The 21,934-nt window shown below is 40.5% G+C and overlaps 3 protein-coding genes across 3 annotated transcripts in view; 2 read left to right on the top strand and 1 right to left on the bottom strand.

Moving 5' to 3' along the window:
* Nucleotides 1-14,344, bottom strand: part of galt (galactose-1-phosphate uridylyltransferase) — a 28,913-nt gene extending 14,569 nt beyond the window's left edge. Inside the window, exons 1-6 of the mRNA XM_079657494.1 lie at nucleotides 14,035-14,344; nucleotides 13,141-13,310; nucleotides 12,904-12,979; nucleotides 12,481-12,529; nucleotides 5,522-5,651; nucleotides 3,046-3,102 (exon numbers count right to left, since the gene is read on the bottom strand). Coding sequence (XP_079513620.1) covers nucleotides 3,046-3,102; nucleotides 5,522-5,651; nucleotides 12,481-12,529; nucleotides 12,904-12,979; nucleotides 13,141-13,310; nucleotides 14,035-14,071 — 519 coding nt within the window. The 5' untranslated portion in view covers nucleotides 14,072-14,344. The remainder of the gene's footprint in view (nucleotides 1-3,045; nucleotides 3,103-5,521; nucleotides 5,652-12,480; nucleotides 12,530-12,903; nucleotides 12,980-13,140; nucleotides 13,311-14,034) is intronic.
* Nucleotides 14,345-14,494: 150 nt separating this feature from the next.
* On the top strand, nucleotides 14,495-17,743 carry sigmar1 (sigma non-opioid intracellular receptor 1). The gene is made up of 5 exons (XM_079657495.1): nucleotides 14,495-14,782; nucleotides 14,914-14,965; nucleotides 15,333-15,481; nucleotides 15,786-15,878; nucleotides 16,031-17,743. Exons 1-5 carry the CDS (start codon nucleotides 14,638-14,640, stop codon nucleotides 16,258-16,260), a joined length of 669 nt encoding a protein of 222 aa, XP_079513621.1. The 5' UTR covers nucleotides 14,495-14,637; the 3' UTR covers nucleotides 16,261-17,743.
* Nucleotides 17,744-19,136: 1,393 nt separating this feature from the next.
* Nucleotides 19,137-21,934, top strand: part of katnal2 (katanin p60 subunit A-like 2) — a 6,528-nt gene continuing 3,730 nt past the window's right edge. Inside the window, exons 1-5 of the mRNA XM_079659964.1 lie at nucleotides 19,137-19,345; nucleotides 20,314-20,384; nucleotides 21,096-21,262; nucleotides 21,377-21,413; nucleotides 21,662-21,811. Of these exons, the coding sequence (XP_079516090.1) occupies nucleotides 19,295-19,345; nucleotides 20,314-20,384; nucleotides 21,096-21,262; nucleotides 21,377-21,413; nucleotides 21,662-21,811 (476 nt within the window). The 5' untranslated portion in view covers nucleotides 19,137-19,294. The remainder of the gene's footprint in view (nucleotides 19,346-20,313; nucleotides 20,385-21,095; nucleotides 21,263-21,376; nucleotides 21,414-21,661; nucleotides 21,812-21,934) is intronic.

The raw sequence follows: 21,934 nt of genomic DNA, 5'->3' as shown, positions 1-21,934 counted from the left end.
GAATAGTGATGAGTTATTTCTGCACCGAGGAGCATTCTGTGTGCGTTGGTAATCGAGAAAAGTCTTTATTTTTGCCTCTCGTTGAGTATTTTGTACAGGCTTTGCATTCATGTAAAACCTACCAGGGAATACTTTCAATTTTGAAGAGAGCTTTAAGGCGCATTAAAGAAGAGTTTGACTGAAAGCAAGCATATTTGTGTCAGCAGGTTTTCCAATTATAATACTCCATTGCATGAACAGAGTAATAATCTGTGCTGCTTTAAGGAGCACTGCTTCAGGCTGCATGGCAAATAGTTTTCTGATTAACCCTCCTCCACTTTAACACCCAGAATGCAATGCGGGAACCACACTGTCTTCTATAAAAAAAAAAAAATGTAAAACAGGAAAATAAATCTGTCTTAACTCGTGGGGAAAATTGTAAAAAAACATCTTCTTGATGATCAAGAAGCTTCATCATTTTAATTGTAGACTGTAAATGCCCTGCTGAACTTGCCTTTAGGGTACATGTCATAACTGTACCATGCTGGGTCATGATTAATAATTGATATGTAATAAAGCAAATGCAATAAAGATGAAACATTTAAAAACATGGGAATTACTAATGTTCGTCTGCATTTGTTTGCCCTCGGTAAAGTTCTGTACACAATTACTGCAATGGGAGCAGAAACTGAGAGCGTGGTTTTAATATTAATGACTTCTAAATATTAGCTAAGGGCTGCACCATTTTTATGATCATGATCTTACAAAGACAGAGAGAGACAGGGAAGGTTAGTGTGTGAACTGTATGTGTAAATACTGCACATCTGCGCGCCTCCAGGCAGAGTTATGTCTCTGTGTGGATATATTTGCATGCCTGCCAACATCTGGAGCCGACTCTAGCTATATTTATACACCTGTGTGTTCGTAAACACGGAGAAAAGCAAACATAACACGAGAGAAAAGCAAAGTACAGTATAAGCTCTATTCCCACCAGATAAATACATACATAGGGAGTAAATACCAACTCAATATCCGTCCGCTCCTGGGAGGCAAATGTTTTCAAACTAATTCCGGCGCAGTTCACAGAATTGGATTACTTACGTGAGAAAGAAATATTACTATTCTAGAGGCATTTAAAGTTTTTTCCTTTCTCCACGTACATGAAAATGCATACAGCTCTGTTCCTGTGGGACTGGATTCATGAAAAGCAACGCCGCCTGCAGACCGTGATTAACATTTTCTGATCGTTATTCTTCAAAGTTTTAGACCTATGTTTCTTTTCGGTTTTTTGCCTGCAGGGGAAGTCTAGCTATACACATTTACTTTACTTTTCCTGGACTTTGATGTCTTAAGAGAGGGAAATCTGGAATGCAGGAAACAGACCAAAAAAAAACTGCTAAAACTTTTTTTAAAGTTCCATCACAGACTAGATGGAGGTTTGATTTTGTCTCAGAAAATGATTTCAAAGTTTATGTGACGACAAAGAACATTTTTATTTTGTTCAAACTTTGATGGCAACTGAATAGAAATATCAAAAAGCGCTTTAAACATTTTACTTTTATCAGAACGTTTCTGTGTTTTCAGTAGTTGTATTTGAAACTACTTTTCATGGCATCTTTCTGAAGCACCTAATGATTCTCTGTTAAACCATGTCAATGTGAGGTCATATACTGCCCTCTGCTGTTAGTATTCATTAGCCTTAGAATGGGTAGTATTTCTTCCTTATTGAATTGCACTGCAGTAATGATATCTGAGAAACTGTACGGAGGAAGCAAACAAAGCTAGATCAGTGATCCTGCTAATGCTACCGGGGGATTTACTCTACCTATATATACTTATATATATATATACTTTGATTGGGTTTTCTAGTTGAAATGGGATTTTAGTGGTTGTTTCTGGACTACGTCCGCCAGGTCGCTAGTTTATAAAAATAAGAATAGAGATCAACTTTTATGAAGCCCGAGGGGAAAATCAGTTTTTCTCTGTTTTTTTACTATTATAGGGGAGCAGTTGAGGGTTCGGTGCCTTGCTCTACTCTTTTACTGCAGTGAGAGTTGCCAAAGAAATTCCGTTGAACTTTGTATGATGACAATAAAGACATATTCTTCTCTAGGACACCTCAGGAGTACCAAGACTCAAACTAGCACTTCTCCAGCTACAAGTTCTCACTCAGTATTTCGGGACCCTTTGGTCCATTTCAGATGGATATAAACCATTCGAAAATATGACTTGAATAATACAAAAATATGACTGAGATTGTAATGTTTTTCCTTGGTTTGTTTATTTATTTATTTATAATAACCATAGAACTTTTCCCCTTAAATCAAAGCGTCCTTTCACATTAATGTCTCGGCCAGGTTATGACAACTTCAAATAACTTGTGTATTGCCCTCAGGCTGAAAAGAGTGATTACTGTTTCTCATGGGCTCACATTATTTTGACAATTTTGGCAAAACTGTAGTTGTTTAAAATTCAACAAATCTGTCTGTCTACACAAACAACTCTTCTGTTTTTGTTGTTCTCCCTCCTGATTGTGCGTGTTCTCAACAAGCAGGTGAACATTTGACAGGAAATGCAACTCTCCTTCTCTGAGGTGTTAGTAAAAGACAAGAAAAAAAAACTAACATTTATGTGAATTAAAATAAATCACAAAAAGATGACAAAAGCAATCTCACACTTCCACAAAACGTGACAAAGGCTCACGGTAATTGGGAGTTAATTAACAGCTCCTGTGTCGAGACCTGTCAGGCTAAAAACTTGTTATGCAAATTTGTTTTAACACTCAACTTCATTTGGCAGTGTATGTAAAAAGCCAGCATCTTATACGTGCAAATTGGACCAATGACACAAATCCTATTGTGCCTGTGTGATAACAAGCTTTTGTTAGCTCATGTTAGTGCTGCACGTCCAGAGTAGACGTCTTGAAAGAAGTGTCTGCTGAGAGAGTGTTAATGTATGTATGTGTTTCTAACATAATTCTCACTTCGGGGACATTTCATTTATTTCTGTGTTTTTCATATTTACATGTGTCTAATGATGTGTTCATGCATGTGAGCATTTACCAACCTGACAGTGAGGGTGTGGATTTGAACAGCCCATCATTGCTCCTTTATTCTCAAAGATCTAAAAAAATATAGAGATAAGAGAAATTCAGAGTTTAGGCAAAGCAAGTCAAAATAACTACAAATATATAAGAGAAGAAGAAGAAGGAAAGGAGAGCATTTTCAATAACAGGGGTAATACAAAAATAATAATAATAATTAAAGCTGCAAGCAGCGTTGAGCGGGTCTTCGACGCTCCGCAGGCTGTTGTCCGCACGTCGACGTGTCACGTAGGTGTCTCGAGGACTCGGCCGTTGGCAAACGTGGGAAGTTTCAGGCCGATCGGAAAACGTACATGGAAGTTACAGCAGTATCATAAACATTGTGTTTGATGGCGAGGGATATGTCGCCATGGCAACGGCATTTGATGACACCCCATAATATGCCTAGATGTGTTGAGGGCTGCATCCTTATCAAACCTGTGAAGTTCTGGGCCGTTGGGAGCATGTTCAACGGAGTTATGAGAAAAACGTGTTTCATGGCGAGCATTGTGTTACCATGGCAACAGCATTTGACGAAATCTCAAAACTGACACATATATGTCTTTAGGGCTGGACCATTAGCACACATGTGAAGTTAAGAATATGTTGGCATATTGAAAAGCACCCCAGGACTTTTGAACAGAGCAAATCCTCTGCTGATGGAGACAGGGAGCACGGCGCTGTCCTTGGTGCTGAACTTTAGTTAACACTGTTGCAACTTCCCTGCGGCCATGCATGCATTTATCTGTTAAAGAAGACTCTTTAGGGATCCAAAGATTCAGTGCCTTGCCCTGAAAACACTCAGTTTTAGATTTCGGAAAGGAATTTTGACTTGCAGTTATGTAAGAACAATTACAATAAGCTACCATCATCTATCACCATCAGAGAGGTGGTTGGTCAGAAATATCAACATGAAGTATTTCTAGAGCCCTATTGGGTTGGTTTGTAAGAATGTCAACTCTTCCAGACACCAGTTGTAATGGTGTGCAGACTTTTTAAATGGAAAATATTGGGAGGTCAGGGTTCAGGAGGAAAAAAACACATGGATTTATACTTTCGAGAAATGATACCAACCCCCTAACCCTTACCCTAACCCAGGCCATATGTTGAAATAAACACCAACAATACATCCCAGTTAATACAGTTCGATAATACAGTTAAACAAGTTAATGTTAACTAAATAAATTGGAAAGAAGTCCTTCAGAGCATTAAGGTTGGAAGTTACCAATCACTGGCTACGGAATTTAAAGTATGATCTACGGAGCAACCAGATATTTTAAGAAATATAAATCGATTTAGTTTGGGATTTTGCTTTACTTGATAGTGAAAATATAGTTTTTATTCATGCTTTTACAACTCCATAGTGTGTCAATTCCACAGTCATGGCTTATGGGAGCCATGCGTAGAGTAGTATTTGGTGCAATTGGACACAATGAACAAAAAAAAAACAGATTTTTTTAAATTCTGTTAGAATATCAGCCTTTATACAATGTCTTTTTTTTTATTATTTATTTAACCTTTATTTAACCAGATAAAAAGCATTGAGATAAAATCTAATTTACAATGCTGACCTGGCCAAGAAGGCAGCAACGTTACACATTTTTACACATAACAGAGACATATTAAATACAGAGAACACAATTAAGTAAACAAAAAAACGAAAAGCAGTTACTATAATTGTGCACATTAGGACAGTAAGAAAGGCACTACTTATTACTGCAAGAGCAACTGGTGGTAAGGACCTCCGACAACTCCAATTTAAAACAGGCTATAGGGACAAGTGCCCTCAGTTTAAGGTGTGATTGAAGGTCATTCCAAGACCAAGGACCATAATAAAAAAGACTCCTTTTCCCAGCCTCAGTCCGCACAGCAGGAACCTGGATCTGTATCCAGGCACTGGATCTGAGGTTGTAAGAGTCACAAGCTGGAGAAAATCTGGCACATATGTACAGTGGAAGCTTACCTAAAATGGCTTTATACATTAATAAAAACCAATGCTGCATCCTACGCATACTAAGTGAGGACCATCCAGTTAGGCTGTACAGTTTGCAATGATGAGTCCTAGGGTGCATTTGATATATAACGCAGTGCAGCATGGTAGAGTGGGTCAAGTTTGGCCAAAACAGTGGGACAGGCAAATCTATAAATGGTATCACCGTAGTCCAGCTGGGACAGGAATAAGCCAGAGACCAACCTCTACATCATATTTGATCGACATCCCTTTTCTTCCTGCAGCTGAATGAATGTGTACGTTTACCCAGAGGCATCATTAAAGTTTGATCCAATCCAACACAAGACACATTAAAAAGAAAAATGGAATGATCCGAGGTGCTGGAGCGCGGGGTGAAAAGTTTACAGGGATCAATAGTGTGTAAATGTTAATATGAGTGTGTGTGTGCGTGTGCGTGTGCGTGTGCGTGTGCGTGTGTGTGTGTGTGTGTGTGTGTGTGTGTGTCTTACCTGAACCCAGGGGTACGTGGCGCCTAGTTCCTCAACGAGCTCTGCCCACTTGTCAATCACCTTGACAACCTCTTGTTTTTTCATGAGAGGGAGGGTGACGTCAGACCAGGGGTGGAAACACATGACCTTACTGAAGAAAGAAGTGAAGAAGAAAGGGAGGGTGGCAGAAGAGATGTTACACAGGGGAAAGTTAATAACCCACATCCTCCGCAGAAAAAAATTAACCTAGACCTAGGACAAATAACATCCTAAACTGTCATCTCTATACATATTACAAATACCAATTCCTGTCATGATCTTAGTTTTGGTTTCCTGTTTTATTTTGAAATGCCTTTTCTTCTTAATAGTGCTGCTGCTAACTTTCCTGGGATTTCCATACACTACATTGAAAAAGAGAGATTTGATCTACTGTATTTAGGACTGGCCTGGTTATTAATAATACAATTATATCATCTGTAAGATTGTTTTTCTATATTTTTGCCACCCATGCTGCTGGGAGTATTAGAGCTCTGCCCAGATACCACTTGTGCTACGAGATGTATTCATGATGAGATAGTAACATCACAAAGGGAGATGTAATGGGCAATGTATGAATTTGAAAAGATAATAATAGAAGGACGCTTGATTTTAGACATTTTGATTTGTCCGTGGTCAGATTTAAAGCCAGAGCGTCTAGTTTATATGGTCTGAGCTTTCATCATGATATCAATTGATGTATGGACATTTTGTGCTGAATTCTGTTCAAAACAAAGTTAGACAGGCTATCTGGACGAAACATAGCTTCTTGGTGTAATTATGTCTTACTTTGTACAGAGTTTAGAGGTGTGTGTGTAATTGATCCATGTGCGTGTGTGTGCGTTTTGCTCTTAGCCTTACCTACAGTACCCAGGGGGAACCAGCTCTACTGTCAGATAATTTAGATGTATATCAACAGAGCCTGGTACGGGATCAATAATTGAACACGACTTTGGATTTTATGCTCAGAGCAAAACTGAATGGTGGTATTTATAAATTGTTCATGAGTATCACAGGAGCTGCTATTACTCTAATATAAAGTGTGTTAGTTTGTGTGTAGGTGTTAGGACTACCAACAGTTTGATTAAAGTACATACAAAAATGTTGCACTGGCATTGGATTCATTTGATGTAAATAAATGGATACAAACATAATCCGTAGACACTAGACTAAACATGCCCTGTTTTATTAAATGTTCTGGGTAAAAGAATATCTCGAAATATAATGTCATTACATAATGCCTCTACTGTGACATGTCTCCATGCTTTAATGTTCAAAAAGCTCTTTATTTTTCTCATACTGCCTGTGCTGCAGCACCTCTGTTCACCCTCTGTCTGAAACCAGAGCCCAGTCTGCTCTGATTGGTTAGCTGTTACAGATATGGGCATCTGTTAATGCCTGTTATATAGTGACGCCTGTTGGCGCTTTAGTAAACTGCATGCTGACACAGGCTTACACTGTGATGTACTATATCCGCAAGCGCGGGAACATACATGTGATGGAGTCGTGAGTTACTGAAATAAAGCTGCAGACTGAAACTTGGTGTCAGAAGCGATCTTCTTGGACTAAAGATCAAGAAAACTCACGTCATGGTGACAAACAGTATTCCGGCACCCGAGGGCATGCATATGTCTGGTGATATAGCCAAAAACTGGGAGGTTTTTAGAGCAGAATTTGAGGACTCAAGCAGTGTTGGACATGCCGACGCCCACGGATGCTAAGGCAGTGCAATGCATGATCGGGTTTGTGACATATCTGGCTAAGTTCCTGCCAAGGCTATCGGAGATCTATGAGCCTCTTTGCAGACTCCTGGATAAGGACACGGCATGGCACTGGCTGCCAAAACAGAATGATGCAATACGCGAGATAAAGCAGATGGTCACCAACGTGCCGGTTCTCAAATATTATAACATCACAAAGCCTGTAAGGATCCAGAGTGATGCCAGCATGGATGGACTGGGGTGCGGCTTGCTGCAAAAGGGGCAGCCTATAGCCTTTGCCTCACGCGCACTGACACAGACTGAGCAAAACTACGCTCAAATAGAGAAAGAGTGCTTAAGCATAGTTTTTGCATGCCAGAGATTTCACCAGTATCTATACGGCAGGGACACAATCACTGCAGAAACAGACCAAAAACCACTGATCACCATCTTTAAGAAGCCCCTCATGAGTGCGCCTAAAAGCCTTCAGGGCATGTTACTGCAGCTCCAGGGGTACAATCTGGATGTTGTTTACAAACCAGGCACGGAGATGTATGTCAGTGACACTCTAAGCAGGGCCACTCCACCGTGTCGTGGTTCCGACACCCCCTATGTACGACAGGCGGTGTGTTCCATGGACAGCTTTCAGGCGGAGGACTCAGAGCTGGATCAGGCACAGCATCTGGATGTTACTGACTTCAGGTTTCGCCAAATTGCCCAGCACACAGAGATGGACGATGTATTACAAGCTCTGACATCAGTAATCCTCAGGGGATGGCCTGATTTCAAAGAGGACACCCCCCTTTTGGTGCGAGAATCCTCTTCAGGGATGAGCTCAACGTGCAAAACAGTGTGCTATACAGAGGGCAGTGCGTTGTTATCCCTAAGGCCTTGAGGGCAGAGTTGTTAAGACGTATACACACCAGCCACATCGGGGGGAGGCATGTTACAGGCACGCCAGGGATACGCTGTTCTGGCCAAACATGAGAGCAGAGATAAAAGACTATGTGGCGAACTGCTCTGCATGCAATGAATATGCACGAGCCCAGCAGAAGGAATAATTGATGTTGCATGATATCCCAACACGTCCATGGCAAACAGGGAGTATGGATATCGTCTCTTACGCTGGCCAAGATTTCATCGTCCTAGTGGACCACTATTCAGACTTCTGGGAGATTGATCTGCTTCCGGATCTATCAGCTGACACTCATCACACGCTGTAAATCTCAATTTGCACGATACGGACAGCCAGACAAAGTGATCACAGATAATGGCTCACAGTTTGCCTGTGAACAGTCCAGGAAGTTAAAAGCAAAGTGGGGATTTAACCATGTCTCATCCTCATCCAGATATCCAAAATCAAACGGCAAAGCTGAGTCAGCTGCCAAGATAATGAAATCACTCTGCAAGCGGGCAAAGTTGGATGGCACGGATAAATGGCAGGCCATTCTCCATTGGCGCAACACGCCCACAGAGGGGTTGGACAGCAGTCCAGCCCAACGCTTAATGTCAGGAAGGCTGAAGACTTCGCTGCCGGTTGCGGACAGTTGCTGCAACCGTGGTTAGTGACTGGAGTGACGGAGAAGCTGCGGTTGAAACGGCGGCTTGCAAAATCCGCCTACGACATATCGGCAAGGGACTTACCAGAACTGAATGTTGGGGAACACATAAGGATGAGGCCTCTTCCAGGAGATCGCACAGGCCGTTGGCAACTGGGTCAATGCCTCCAGAAAGTCGCTCCTCGCTCATTCGTAGTGGAGGTGGACGGCACGCTCTACAGGAGAAACCGGGTGGATCTGCGGGTTGCGGAGCGCTCAGCCCGGATGAGACAGCTGGTAGGGCCGGAGCAGAGCAGCCACAGGGACCGGGGCCATGTCAACGCAGAGAGGGCTGCAGGTGGAGCCAGAACTTACCCGGCCTGTTGGCGCTTTAGTAAACTGCATGCTAACACAGGCTTACACTGTGATGTACTATATCCGCAAGCACGGGAATATACATGTGATGGAGTTGTTAAAAAAAAGCTGCAGAATCAAACATTTTTGAAGCCAATTTGAGGGTGTCTCGTATCACTGCTACAGATGATATCCAGATATACTTCTCCTTCAAACCTGTCAAAATGGAAAAAGTAAACACCCTCATCACATGTCTGTCTGCAATTGAGGAGTGGATGTCAAGCAACTTCCTACAGCTCAATGCATCAAAAACGGAAGTCTTGATCTTAGCGGCTGATAACATCACCTCTAAGGTAGCAAGCCACCTTGGTTCATTCAGTGGTAACATAAGGGCAAACATAAAAATTGTGTAATTTTCGATCAGTCTATGCTACTAGACAAACACATAAAACTTCTGACCCGTACTTGTTTTTTCCATCTCAGGAACATTGCCAAGCTCAGGGGCTTTCTATCCAATGCAGAACTGGAGATGGCTAACGATGCCTTTATTTCATCCCGGCTTGATTATTGTAATGCTCTGTTCTCCTGCCTCAACAAAACATCAATAAACCGGTTACAACAGGTCCAAAATGCTGCAGCCAGATTACTCACTCGGTCCAAAAAAACATCCCACATCACTCTTTCTGCCCTGCACTGGCTCCCTGTCCATCTCAGAACCCAATTCAAAGTATTGGTCTTCACATATAGAGCTGTCCATGGCCAAGCCCCAGCCTACATCAATGACCTGATCCACCCTCTCACCACAAACCGGGCCCTGAGGTCCTCTGAACAAGGCCTCCTAAGGGTGCCCCGAACCAGGCTAAAGACTAAGGGGGACCGTGCCTTTGAGGTGGTGGCCCCAAGGTTTTGGAACAAACTCCCCCAGATAATAAAAACCTCGGCCTCAATAGAGATTTTTAAGGGGAAGTTAAAGACCCACCTGTTCCGACAGGCCTTTGGGTCGTCGTCGGAGGTGAGTTAGTGGCTGTCTTTTTTGTATTGGTGTTTTATCGTATGTTTTATCGTATGTATTACCTTCTGCTGTTCTTTGCCTTTTATCCTACATGTTATAGTTTTACTTTGAATTGTGTCCTGTGTACTGTACTGTAAAGCACTTTGTACATCCGTGTTGAGAAGGGTGCTATATAAATAAAGTTTTTTTCTTACTTACTAACATTAGTTGGCCGGCTCTGTTGTGATTAGTCAACTGCTTAGAGATGTCCCGCCCCTTGTCAAGACACCCAAATTAATGTCCAGCTGAGGATAGTGCTTGAAGATATTTATAATCATTTTAAGTGTAACAACTGACTTATGCTGCGTTCACAGCGGACGCCATGCGAATATTTCACTGCCCCTATTTGTTGTATAATAGTCACTTAAGGACTTTACTAGGCCTGGAAAAGCAAGTGTTAATCTTTTTCCACCAGATTTAGCATCATTTTGCTGAGACTGACAGCATGACCGAGAAGGGGAGATACGATAAATCATCAGGAATATTTCTCACCTCTTCCCTCACCCCATCTCTCTTTTGTTTCCAATGAACCAAATCCCCCAAATCCCATTTGCTCTAATTAGTTGTTGATGTAGCTGCCGGGCAAATAGTTGTAGTCAAGCTTCATCTCTTTTGACAGTGTGGACCACAAGCAAGAAAAACTGTACTGAACAAGCGAACAACCACTCCCTACATCATGAAAACAAAAAGACTCAAACAGAAGGAATCTGCGAGGAAGAAAAACACCATGAGACGTACAAATCAATAAAAAGACAGGGCAACAAGTCGATCAATGCTGTTTTTCTGCTTCTTAACTCTGCCAGCAGAAATGACTGACAGCCGCTACATCAGACAACATTTAAACACATGTTTGAGATACTGAGTGACGACTTAGGGGGCATTAATATTCCATCGACAGAAAATGTTTAATGCAAAAATGGCACAAAATCCAGTTTTAGCCTCTTAATCCTTAAATGTTTTTTTGTATCCTGAGGGATACAGTCATTTGACAGGCTGTGTCCATGTGAAAAATGGGTGTAATAATAGTGTAAATAAAATGTAATATGGGTGTAATATCAGTGTTGCATGGGTGTAATATTGGCCTAATAACAGTGTTACATAGGTGACATAACAGTGGGTATAATACGGGTAACAGTGGTGTATACTGACATAGGGGTGTATTAATGTGTAATGTGGGTAAATGAACCACATACTATGGGTATATAATGGGTTTTATAACAGATTATTTAAATGTGATAATATATACTTTTTCATCATATTGAACTGAATGTGTTTGGGTTTTAGAATGACAACACTAAACATTTAAAGACTGGTAAAAGTCCCCTGCTATTTTTGTTTACATTTCTTAAATGTATTTTATGTGGTGGGTACAAAGGAATGTGGGTAACATTGACATTAGACATTTTCCACAATTTTTGGATTTTATAGACCTTGTTTAATCAATAAAACATTATGAAAAATGTTTAAGGTGTAGGCATCATGACAAGGACATGTCTTTGATATGATTTGAATATGGAACATTAGAATTTGAATCAAATCCTCTTTTCATTGAAATGTGCTTGACACTTATTGATCCATGGCAAAGCGGGAGCCAAGCTTTAATAAAAAAACTTTAAAGCAAATATTAGTTTGTAATTGTACACTTCTTTGTTTTGTAAATCTCAGTGAGCACCAGCAAAAGATACGTGTCTACTTCTAATAAAACATCCCCCTCTGCTGGCGTCCCGGAGGAACACACACTTATTAATATACTGTGTGTATGTGGACGGTGTGGATTTGTAATTGTGTTTTGCATAGTTCAAAATGTCACGAACACAAGGAGCATGCAGTGTGTTGATCACAAAAAGCCTCTTCTTTTAATAGCTGATTATGCAGATTCGAAGCAGTGAATGGAGGTTGCCTCAGCATGACCGCTCTGATTGCACTGCTCGGCTCCGATTTAATTAGTCATACATTTGAATGTATCATCATTTTTTAGAAGGAACGTTGATTAAGATGCATCCTCGAGTTAATTCTAACCACATGCTAATTTAAATTACTTATTGTTTAATACTCATCTCACTGGTTTGTTGGTAAGGTACAATATAAAACATACATTTCACCATTATTTTAATACAATATAATTTGTTTAGAACAAGATTATTAATTCAGTCCTTTTATATGCCTCACTTAACAAAGAATAGTGTCCATCATTCCCAATAATAACATTTAACAGCCATTGTACACAATACAAAAAGCATCACAGTGTGACGGCAGACATTGATTAATCCTGCATTGTCTGACATGGAGCTTTGTTCTTACCAGACACCCCTGGCAGCCTTCGATTGGAAAAGTGGATGTTGATCTGAACCTGAAAAAAATGTAAGTTGTTTCAAAATATAATAAGGTATTACTCTTTTAACAACTACTTGTTGTTAAAATACATACAGTAAGTGCATTGATCCATCTGAACATATTTGCCCTGATTGAACTGTCTATTGTGCTGTGAAATTATCTCAAATTTGAAATGTTTTGTGTTTAAGATGTAGCTGAAGTAATTTGACTGCTTGATTTTGGCGTCCTGTTTCTGATGGGTTTGTGATTTGTTATACAATTGTGGCCTGTATTTAATCCAACATTGCAGCATTGGTTGTTCCCAGACAGACAGGGTGGAGACTCTACTGAGTGCACTTTTTTAGCCTGAGATCAAATCTGTATTTCAACTGCATCAGAAATTACATTTACCAGGGTCAGGAGCATCTGGCTGTAGAGCAGGGAAGTCATTTTCAAAAAGAAAAGTGCTGTCGTAGTCAGGATTTACCTAGAGAGAAACAGACAGACAGAGGGGTATCACAAAATAGGAGACAATATTATATAATTGGCATTTGTTCATTTACCTCAAGGGCCAGGATATGTATCCAAAATGACATGTTTGTATATATAAATGACATTGATTTATTCAGAGTAACTACCTGGTCTTACCTCTCCATTTGCACGTGTGTTCCCGGGACAGAGTGGGTTGCTGGGGTCATGTCTGGGTACGTGTTCCTCAGGAGGTTTTTCTACCTGACCTGCCCAGGGTCTCTTCATGCGGTGGGCCGACACCAGGACCCAGATGTCCCGCAGAGGATTATAACGCAGGTGCTGGTGCTCTGCAGAGTTTTGGAAAGATAAAACAAGAGTATGTAATCACACAGAGAGCTAGTTTGGGGGCAAAAAGGTGACCAAAAGCAAATTCCAATCATGTGCATGTTATCCACCTGACAACCTACATTCCTGATGTGTGGCCCAGCATGGAAACAGCTGATCACTATTTTCCTTGTCAATAATTTGGCCCTTTCTTGAAGAATAAGGCAGTAAGACTAAACATGTGAAAGATATGTTGCCTTTTAGTTATAACACATAAACAACACATCCAAAAGCCTCCAAGCATAGTTGATTATGGTAAAGTCATGGATTATAGGGAGCATTGTGTGCTGTTGCTGCAGCCTACAGCAGTAAAAACAGCAGGAACTCAAGTCACGAGACTACACAGCTGGCTCGGTGCAATAAGCATTCTGTCAATTCAGGAAAACAGGCCTGACTGAGTGGTTTGGCAGTAATATAGATCTCATGCACCATACACGTTACTTTACCATGGAAATTCAATATGACTGAACTCCAATGTAAATGTGTTAATGTAATGCTCCATCTAGTAAGCTATCGGCAAAAACAGCTTCCGTTAAACAAGTCTAGTAAATTAGACTTGTAAATATGTTGTTTTTTATAATAGTTCGACATTATTTCATGAATGGCTCTTGTAATGTAATCAACAGATCTGCAGCTATCATATCCTTGATGAATGAAATTATCCCTTGTCTCACGAAAATTCCGTACCTTTAGGATCAAAACTGACTTCTTTATTGCCGCTCATGTCTTTTGGTGCAGTTTGAGAACTGTCACCTCTCCGGTATCGAGTAACTGCACCATAAACTCCTTCTTTAACTTTGTTGAACAGCTAGCTACTTGTCCACAACACTCATCTGCCTGCTTCCTGTCTATCGACATGGGACAAAAATATGGCTGCTTGGGATACATTGACGTTTGAAGACCAACTTTTAAGGGGAAAAAAGGGCAAAAACGACAAAATGATATATACAAAAAACGGAAAGGTTTGAATTCCATACAAACTATACAAATGTTTTTGAGTTTGTAACTCTTTTTGTGAAAGCAAACGAAATAAATACAAAACTACTTAAAGGGGGTTTTTCATTTCGCTGGCAACCCTGAAGTTGCTGACGCCTAAGTGACGAACTCCTCCTCTGATTGGCTGAGCAGCCAATTCCCTCCCCAACTGACCGGGAAGAAGCTGTCAGTTGGTCTCCACCTTCTCACGCCTCCTCTCCTTATGGCGTGTTTGAAAGAACCTTACTGCCTCTGTGTACACGTGTAGTCAACGCTGCTGCTGTTGTGTGTGTCTGTTTTATTTTAGTTTCAACCATGCCTATAGTTAAAACGTGTTTAAAACTGTTCCTGTTCGGCGCAGTGACCGTCATGACCGTGCTGCTGCTGCGGCACTGGATGGCCACCAAGCAGTACGTTTTCAACAAAGAAGACGTAGCCAAAATAGCCAAACAGTACGCAGGTTAGTTTGGTATTGAGGAGTGTTATAGCTACATACATTCAAAACTAACCTGCTGTTCAGTCTAAAGTAGAAATACGCGATTTAAATAGCCCAAATAACATATAATTAACAGTATATGTGTGTATTCTTAGGACAGGACCATGAGCAGGCCTTCTCCAAAGTGGTGGTGGAGCTCAGGAAGAGGTACTCACACTTTGTTTTTGTTTTTTAATCAAAAATGTACAATATACTTACTGTCATGTAAGCATTTTTTGCTGCAACTGATAAGAAACCCCTCTCATTGAAGCATTAACTATCAGGGTGTTTATTTGTAAGTGAGGTTTTTAATTGACTCATATTCAGTCAGTTGAAATGTCATTAGATTCATGTTTGTCTTTAAAGCTACATTGTGGCAGAGCTGTTACAATTCAACCAAACTTGGTTATTTACTCTGCTTTGTAGACAGGGCTGCATCTGATGTTGTGGAGTTATACAATATTTTAAACACAATTATTTCAAGTAGTTGTGTAGCATTTTATTTAAAACAGCTAATAAAGTGTAACTGAACTAGGTACCCTGGCCACATCCTGCCAGACGAGGACCTGCAGTGGATCTTTGTGAACGCTGGTGGCTGGATGGGCTCCATGTGTCTGCTCCACGCCTCGCTCACTGAGTACCTGCTGCTGTTTGGCACTGCAGTGGACACAGGAGGACACTCAGGTGAGGAGTGAAGGGGGTTAAAGTCTGCAATCATAAACGTAAATGATGCAGGGGAAGAACACACACATTATCTTATTACCTGCAGCCTTATCTTTTGTACTGAGGAAACCGTAAAGGATTTATGTAGAAAAAGAAAACCTAATATGCAGCATATATCCTACACTTGTATTACATAAAGACTGTACTTGAGTCTTTTTCCTAGTGATGTGTACACTCTATATTTGTGTTCCTTTGTTTTTTGGGATCAATCTGTGTCATTAACCAATAGAAATGTAACTCCATGTCTGCTCTCTCCTGCTGTCAGGTCGTTACTGGGCTGAGATTTCTGACACTATCATATCCGGCACCTTCAGACAGTGGAAAGAGGGGACAACCAAGAGTGAAATATACTACCCCGGTAATACCATGAAATATTTTTCCAATACATTTCATATTTTAGTATTTGTGATTTCCTTATTGACCTAAATGTAAGCTGTAAAAATGTTATCTGAATGAGAAAATGTTGTTGTCATTTCCTCGTCCCTTACTTCCAGATGCTCTTCTCCACAGGTGACACCATCGTCCACAGTATAGGAGAGGCGACATCCGTCCAGTGGAGCGGCGGGACGTGGATGGTGGAGTACGGCCAAGGTTTCATCCCCTCCACGCTGGGATTCGCTCTGGCGGACACCCTGTTCAGCACCCAGGACTTCCTCACCATGTTCTACACCGTACGCGTCTATGTCAAGTGTCTGCTGCTCGAGGCCGGGACACTACTCACAGAAACGGGGGTTTTCTGAGGCACGGTGGTGAATTGGACAGTAACATTTCAAAAGGTTTGCCTTGTCATCACATCCGTCCCCTTGACCAATATCAGTCTAGCATCAGGGAAACTCCATGCTAGATTATTCACGTTTAAATATTTCTACCTGGAAGTGTAGTATCTAAATTTGCAAAAAGTACCGGTTCTACATTCAAGTTCTTGCCCCTCGTTAAGGCTATCCAAAATACAGTGTTTGATTCCTTTTTTTGTTCCTACTCTACACAACATCTGAGAGCTCAAACATAGTCAGTGAAGTCTTCAGTGTTTTGTTTTTTAAAACCTGGCTTAAAGAATGGAGACCTAAAGACCTTTATTTACAAGTAGGTTGCCAAATCATTATTCTGGGAATAAACAGATAACACTTGTAACTGGCAGATGAGTATACACTTACTAGTAAACAATCACTTAAGAAAAAGGATTCAGCTGTGATAAATACTGCTTTGGGGACCAAGAAATCACTTTAAAAACAGATATGCTTAATTTGGCTTGAAACTAACTTAAATACATGATTCAAAGCCAAAGCACTCTATTTTCTTACTAAATACCATTTCATATTTGTAAGCGTGTAAATTGTCACCATAAAAAGTCTAATTTCACAAAAATAAACGTCAATAAGCGTGTTTGCTTCAAAGAATACATTTGATAGTTGGCTCTAAATCCCTCATTGACAATCAATTATCCGTTAATAATATTTGTTTAATGTGGTGAAGTAAACTGCTGCCTGGATGATGTGGGTGCAATGTCCTATTTTTTGGCTCAGTATGAGTCATAGTCAGGTTCACTTCAGCTCAGCAGTGCTTTAAAGATTACACATACTCTGTCATGGTGTGTGATCTACTACTTCAGAGCTACTGTGCAGCACCCCAGTGCAATGTTCTTCTCACAACCCCACTTTATTCTGGATTTTCTCTTTCACCTTGGTAGAGAGCTATTTTTTCAATTCAATAGATCTTCTGAGAAATATAGGAGCCATTTCAAATATGTGTGCGATTTTTATTTGGCTTGGAAAACCAACACAAAAAATGGGTCCCTATATTGCTTTTTCCTGAAGTTTGTTATATACGTTTTTGTGGTCAAGTACGTTTACATGAGTTTGCTACAGCCGCTCTTCATCGTGTGGGACTTTGCACTAGCCCTATTGGGCAAAAACAAAACACTATACACAGGCACTTGAAATTGTACTTTACAAGCAAATAATATCCACCATCTCCCAGTTAATACCTTTTCAGCTATATTTTTAACAACATAAGGTTTTTTGGGAGTAAACATACTTTATAACTATCTAAGCTGTAGTTATTTGGTGTCCATTCAGCAGCATCAGTAGCACTGTGGTCTCATGGATGGATGGCAAAACATTATCACTGTACCTTAAATGTTGATGTTTGGGTGTACAATATGCTGTGGGAAATACGGAAACTGACAGTGCCAGAAGAAATAAATGCTTTTCAAAGTTAAATAATGCAAGCCTGATTTATTGCTTATTAAAACACACACATCTGAAATCTTGGAAGAACTCAACTGCACTGAGTATTCCATCACAGCTCCTGCAAAACCAACATCATAAACATCATGGGTATTTTTGGGTGGTAAACACAAGCTGAGTGAAATCACAAAACTGACCTTATATACTCCAGAGAGTTAATACAAATCTGGATGAGGTTAGGGAGTGTGAGTAGGTGGAGGGATGCTGCGTGAACAGATGGTGGTATTCCAAATAACAGAGGCCAGCAGAACAGAGCAGAGACGCATCCGTCCTCATCTCCGTCTGTAAATGCCAAGAGGATGCAGACCACCTGATTTGTTGTCATCAGATCCATGAGAGAGGGCCAGGTGATGATGATGGAAGTGTGTGTGTGTGGGTGTATGTGGTGTTTTTAACCTGTGTGTGTGTTTATATTATACTATAGTGTGTCCAATCTGCGATGTTCATCCTCCCTGAAATATATATCCATCTGTGTTTGTTGCCATATTATCCCAGATATAGATTTAATGTCAGCCTAACAAACTAGCCTGACCCGCTGCCCTCCTTCTCTTCAAGCCCTTTAAAGGAGATGTATTCAGAATCGAAGACAGGCGACGCAGCTGAAATACCAGGGTGCCGGGCAGCGGTTGCCCCTTAATGGGATAGGCGACGGCCTCTTTGACTAATCGCTTGTTGTCTTCCAGGCTAATGTCCTCGTAACACATGTCAGGGCATTGCAAATATGTCTTTTAGGAGGTGAACACACACACAGACACAGAGAGCGAGGGATGCATGCAGAAAATATAACAAACTGGATAAACGATTCCAAAAAGAAAATCAGTGTCACAAAACCTCCATTAGGCTTGCATAAATAGGTGTGCTAAAATAAAACACAACATGAAGCAAACAGAGGACCTTCATTATTACATAGCTCCAATGTACTCACAGGAAAGCTCTTCCCTGCCCTCTAGTGAACATATTCAGTATCACACAATAGGATTTCTTTGGATAGAAATATGTTTACATCTCAGTATGGACATTCCATGACCCTTAATCAAGGCTCAAGTTATTTATTTTCAACTGATGCCAATATTTCTGATTAGAATGAATCATTACACTATGTCACTATTGACATAATAGTACATTTTCTTAGTAATAACCTCTTAAACAGAGGTCCACTTAGGCCTACTGGCTTTCCAAGAGTTGCCAAACCAATCCCATGCTTTCACTTGTGCAGCTTTGTAATTAGGCATTTAGAAAGCTATTTAATTTATTAATCATATCATTTTTTAAGAAACAATGCACATTTCCAAGTCGGCTACCTCTCCTCTTTCTGATAATACACTAAAGCTTAAGTAAACTAGTACATAATTGTATTGTCATTGTTTCAGTATTTGGTGTACAGGGGGATACTACACCTGAGAGTACGGTGGCCACTAGGGACAAAACCCAGACCCCCACACTAACACTGAACAGACTTCAGAAACAAGTGTGGGCCAACAACAGCTTACTAATCATAACGTCTTCTCACTAAACTTCCAGAGACAAGATGGAGCTTTCATATCAATCTATGAAGGTTGCCCACCAAGCCCGGGAAGCGGTGAGTGAATAAGGGGTTTTCTTATTTGTGTTTTTCTATCAGGGTAGACGAACTGCTTGTAAGCTAACAACTTTAAGCTAACTTGACTAGCAACTGAGACACTTTGGAGAGGGGCGTTTAACGTTAGTTTCCACTGCTTATGGCGAAATTAACTTTCCCAAGCAACGTTATACTATTCAAAACATGGCCAGGTCGTCGTTGAACTGTGACAGTTAGCTTAACAATTAGCTGTTACTAGTTGAGCTAATCAGGATAGCTAGTTTTGCACGCATCCAGACCTACCATTAATCACCAGCGTCTACAGGTTGCCTAGATACCAGTCAGGTGTTTGTCATTAGTGGCGATTTGTCGCCCTCTACTGGGATTTTGTATGTCCGCATTCGAGTATACTCCCCGTTATAATGCCCTACACATGTGTAAAGTAGCAGGGAGTACAAGTGTAATCAAATATATATATAAATATATATATCAAGATTACTACTAGACTTTTTTTTCGCGGCTGACATTCCAACTTGTCAAACGCAGGTGTGATTCATCAGTATAAATAATGAAAAAACTACAGTAAAGTACTACAGACAGGAAATCCCCCTGTGACAACAATCACATTTTAGCTGCTTTGGCTTCATGGTCCTTGCAGTATGCATTTAGAACCGACCCCCCCCCCCTCTTCTTTTCTACCATCAATCCATGGATCCATTACTATTTATATAGTTTAATATCATCAATTGTAAAATTGCCTTACGGGACCAGACTGTGCAGCATACAAGGAAAACTCCCCAAAACAAACCCCATAGTTAAGAGGGGAACAACTAAACATGTCTGTGTGAAAGACCCAAGAGTACACTTATTATTGGTTTTTCATGTCTAAACAAAATCACACATTGAACTAAACTTTTAATTATTTTGTTGACATAAATGCAGCAGTTGTGTTTGAGGAGCTGAGTGTGTTCTGTGTTGCTGTCCAACAGGACGAGCTGAGGACTGAGACCAGGAGGAAGAATCTCCTGATCCTCATTTACCACCACCTGCTGGGGCAAGGGTCAGTATACCTCCACAGTGGTGCTGCTAACACATACACAGTTTGCAGTCGCATGTCAAAACCTTTCAACATTCAGAGGCTTGTTACATTACATTACATTTCACTTGTTAGACGCTTTTATCCAAAGCGACTTACATACTCAATACTGTGGACAATCCCCACAGGCTTGTCTGTACTATGGTTTCTCAATGGGCCCTGATATGCTTTTTAAGGGTTTCCCTTTCCTGTAGTGTGTTACTGTTTATTGTATAGTGTGCATGTAAATGGTCTGCAAAGGCTAAAATCCCAAAGTTCCTTTTTTGCCTGCTATTAATGACATGTGATGTTGCAAAGAGCAGACTTACAAATTGCCAAAGGAAAAAGACTAGAAAGTGCTTGCATTTAGGATTCATTACAATGACTGATATATGCCACTGATTTAGCAGGTATGTGTGAAACAGCAATTGATATGATCCGTGGTAACAAGTGTACAGAAGACCATGTATTGTGAAGCAGTGGGCATTGAAGTGCTTTGTGTGTTATAAACTGAAAATGTCTGACTTTTGTGGTGGCGATACAAGCAGTTCATCAAATAAAAGCACCTTATACTAAATCATGTGAGTCTTCCCAGACATAGTTGACCTCGATTGTGTTACTTTTTGATCTTTCTAAGGTTCTTGTGTGTGTGTTTGACATCCTGTGTGTGACATCCTGTGTGTGTCCGTTCCCCAGCTACGTGTCTGCAGCGGTGGCCTTGGACCAGGAGACTAATGGAGGTGTGAGGAGGTTCGAGGTCTGCGACAACATCGATCTGGAGATGGTGCTGATGGAGTACGAGAGTTATCACTATGTCAAGTTCCAGAAGTATCCCAAACTTATCAGAAGAACCCCAGAACTAGGTATACCACCTCCACTAAAACAATCTCATGCTCAATGTGATACAAACATTCTAAATGATACTGTACTTGATCTTAATTAGAGCTAATTCATATTTATTTTTCTTTTATGCCAAGGTGAAAACAGAAATATAAGAAGTGGTGGAGTGAAGAAGTGAGTTCTCCCTCTTATAGACCTTTGAAGGATGTTATAGTCATACACTATCCATACATGCTGATATTATGAGCAAAATAACATAAACAACAATAAAACATTGCAGTTATTGATTGGAAAATACATTAGATTAACTTGACTATGGTGTTGAAGGAGGTCTGGTCTGCTTCAAAGTGCAATTATGATCAACTCTGCCAGTTATTGTTGAATTCTTCCCCTGAAACATGTGTTTATTCTGTGTCGATCAGGAGTCCCTGCTCAGCTGTGAAGCCCCTTCCCAAAATCATCCCCTCCCAGAGCCCGCAGCCTGCCGTCGGAGCCAAGAGGCCAGCTGCTGGTTCTCATACAAATGTGAAACATCAAAAACACAACAATCAAGATCAGAATATGAATTTGAAGTGTGATCATTTCGAATGATAAGTCTCCTTAGCATTCGTAAGCAAGTAGATTGTTGCTTTTATTTGCTTTCAGTGGTCTATTGTTTTTATTATATGGCTGTTTTTTATTTTTTAATTATTACG

Source organism: Notothenia rossii (assembly GCF_949606895.1).
Source record: "Notothenia rossii genome assembly, chromosome: 11".
NCBI classification, from domain to species: domain Eukaryota; kingdom Metazoa; phylum Chordata; class Actinopteri; order Perciformes; family Nototheniidae; genus Notothenia; species Notothenia rossii.
Note: the sequence above shows the minus strand (reverse complement) of the source record. Positions and strands in the feature narration are given on the sequence as shown.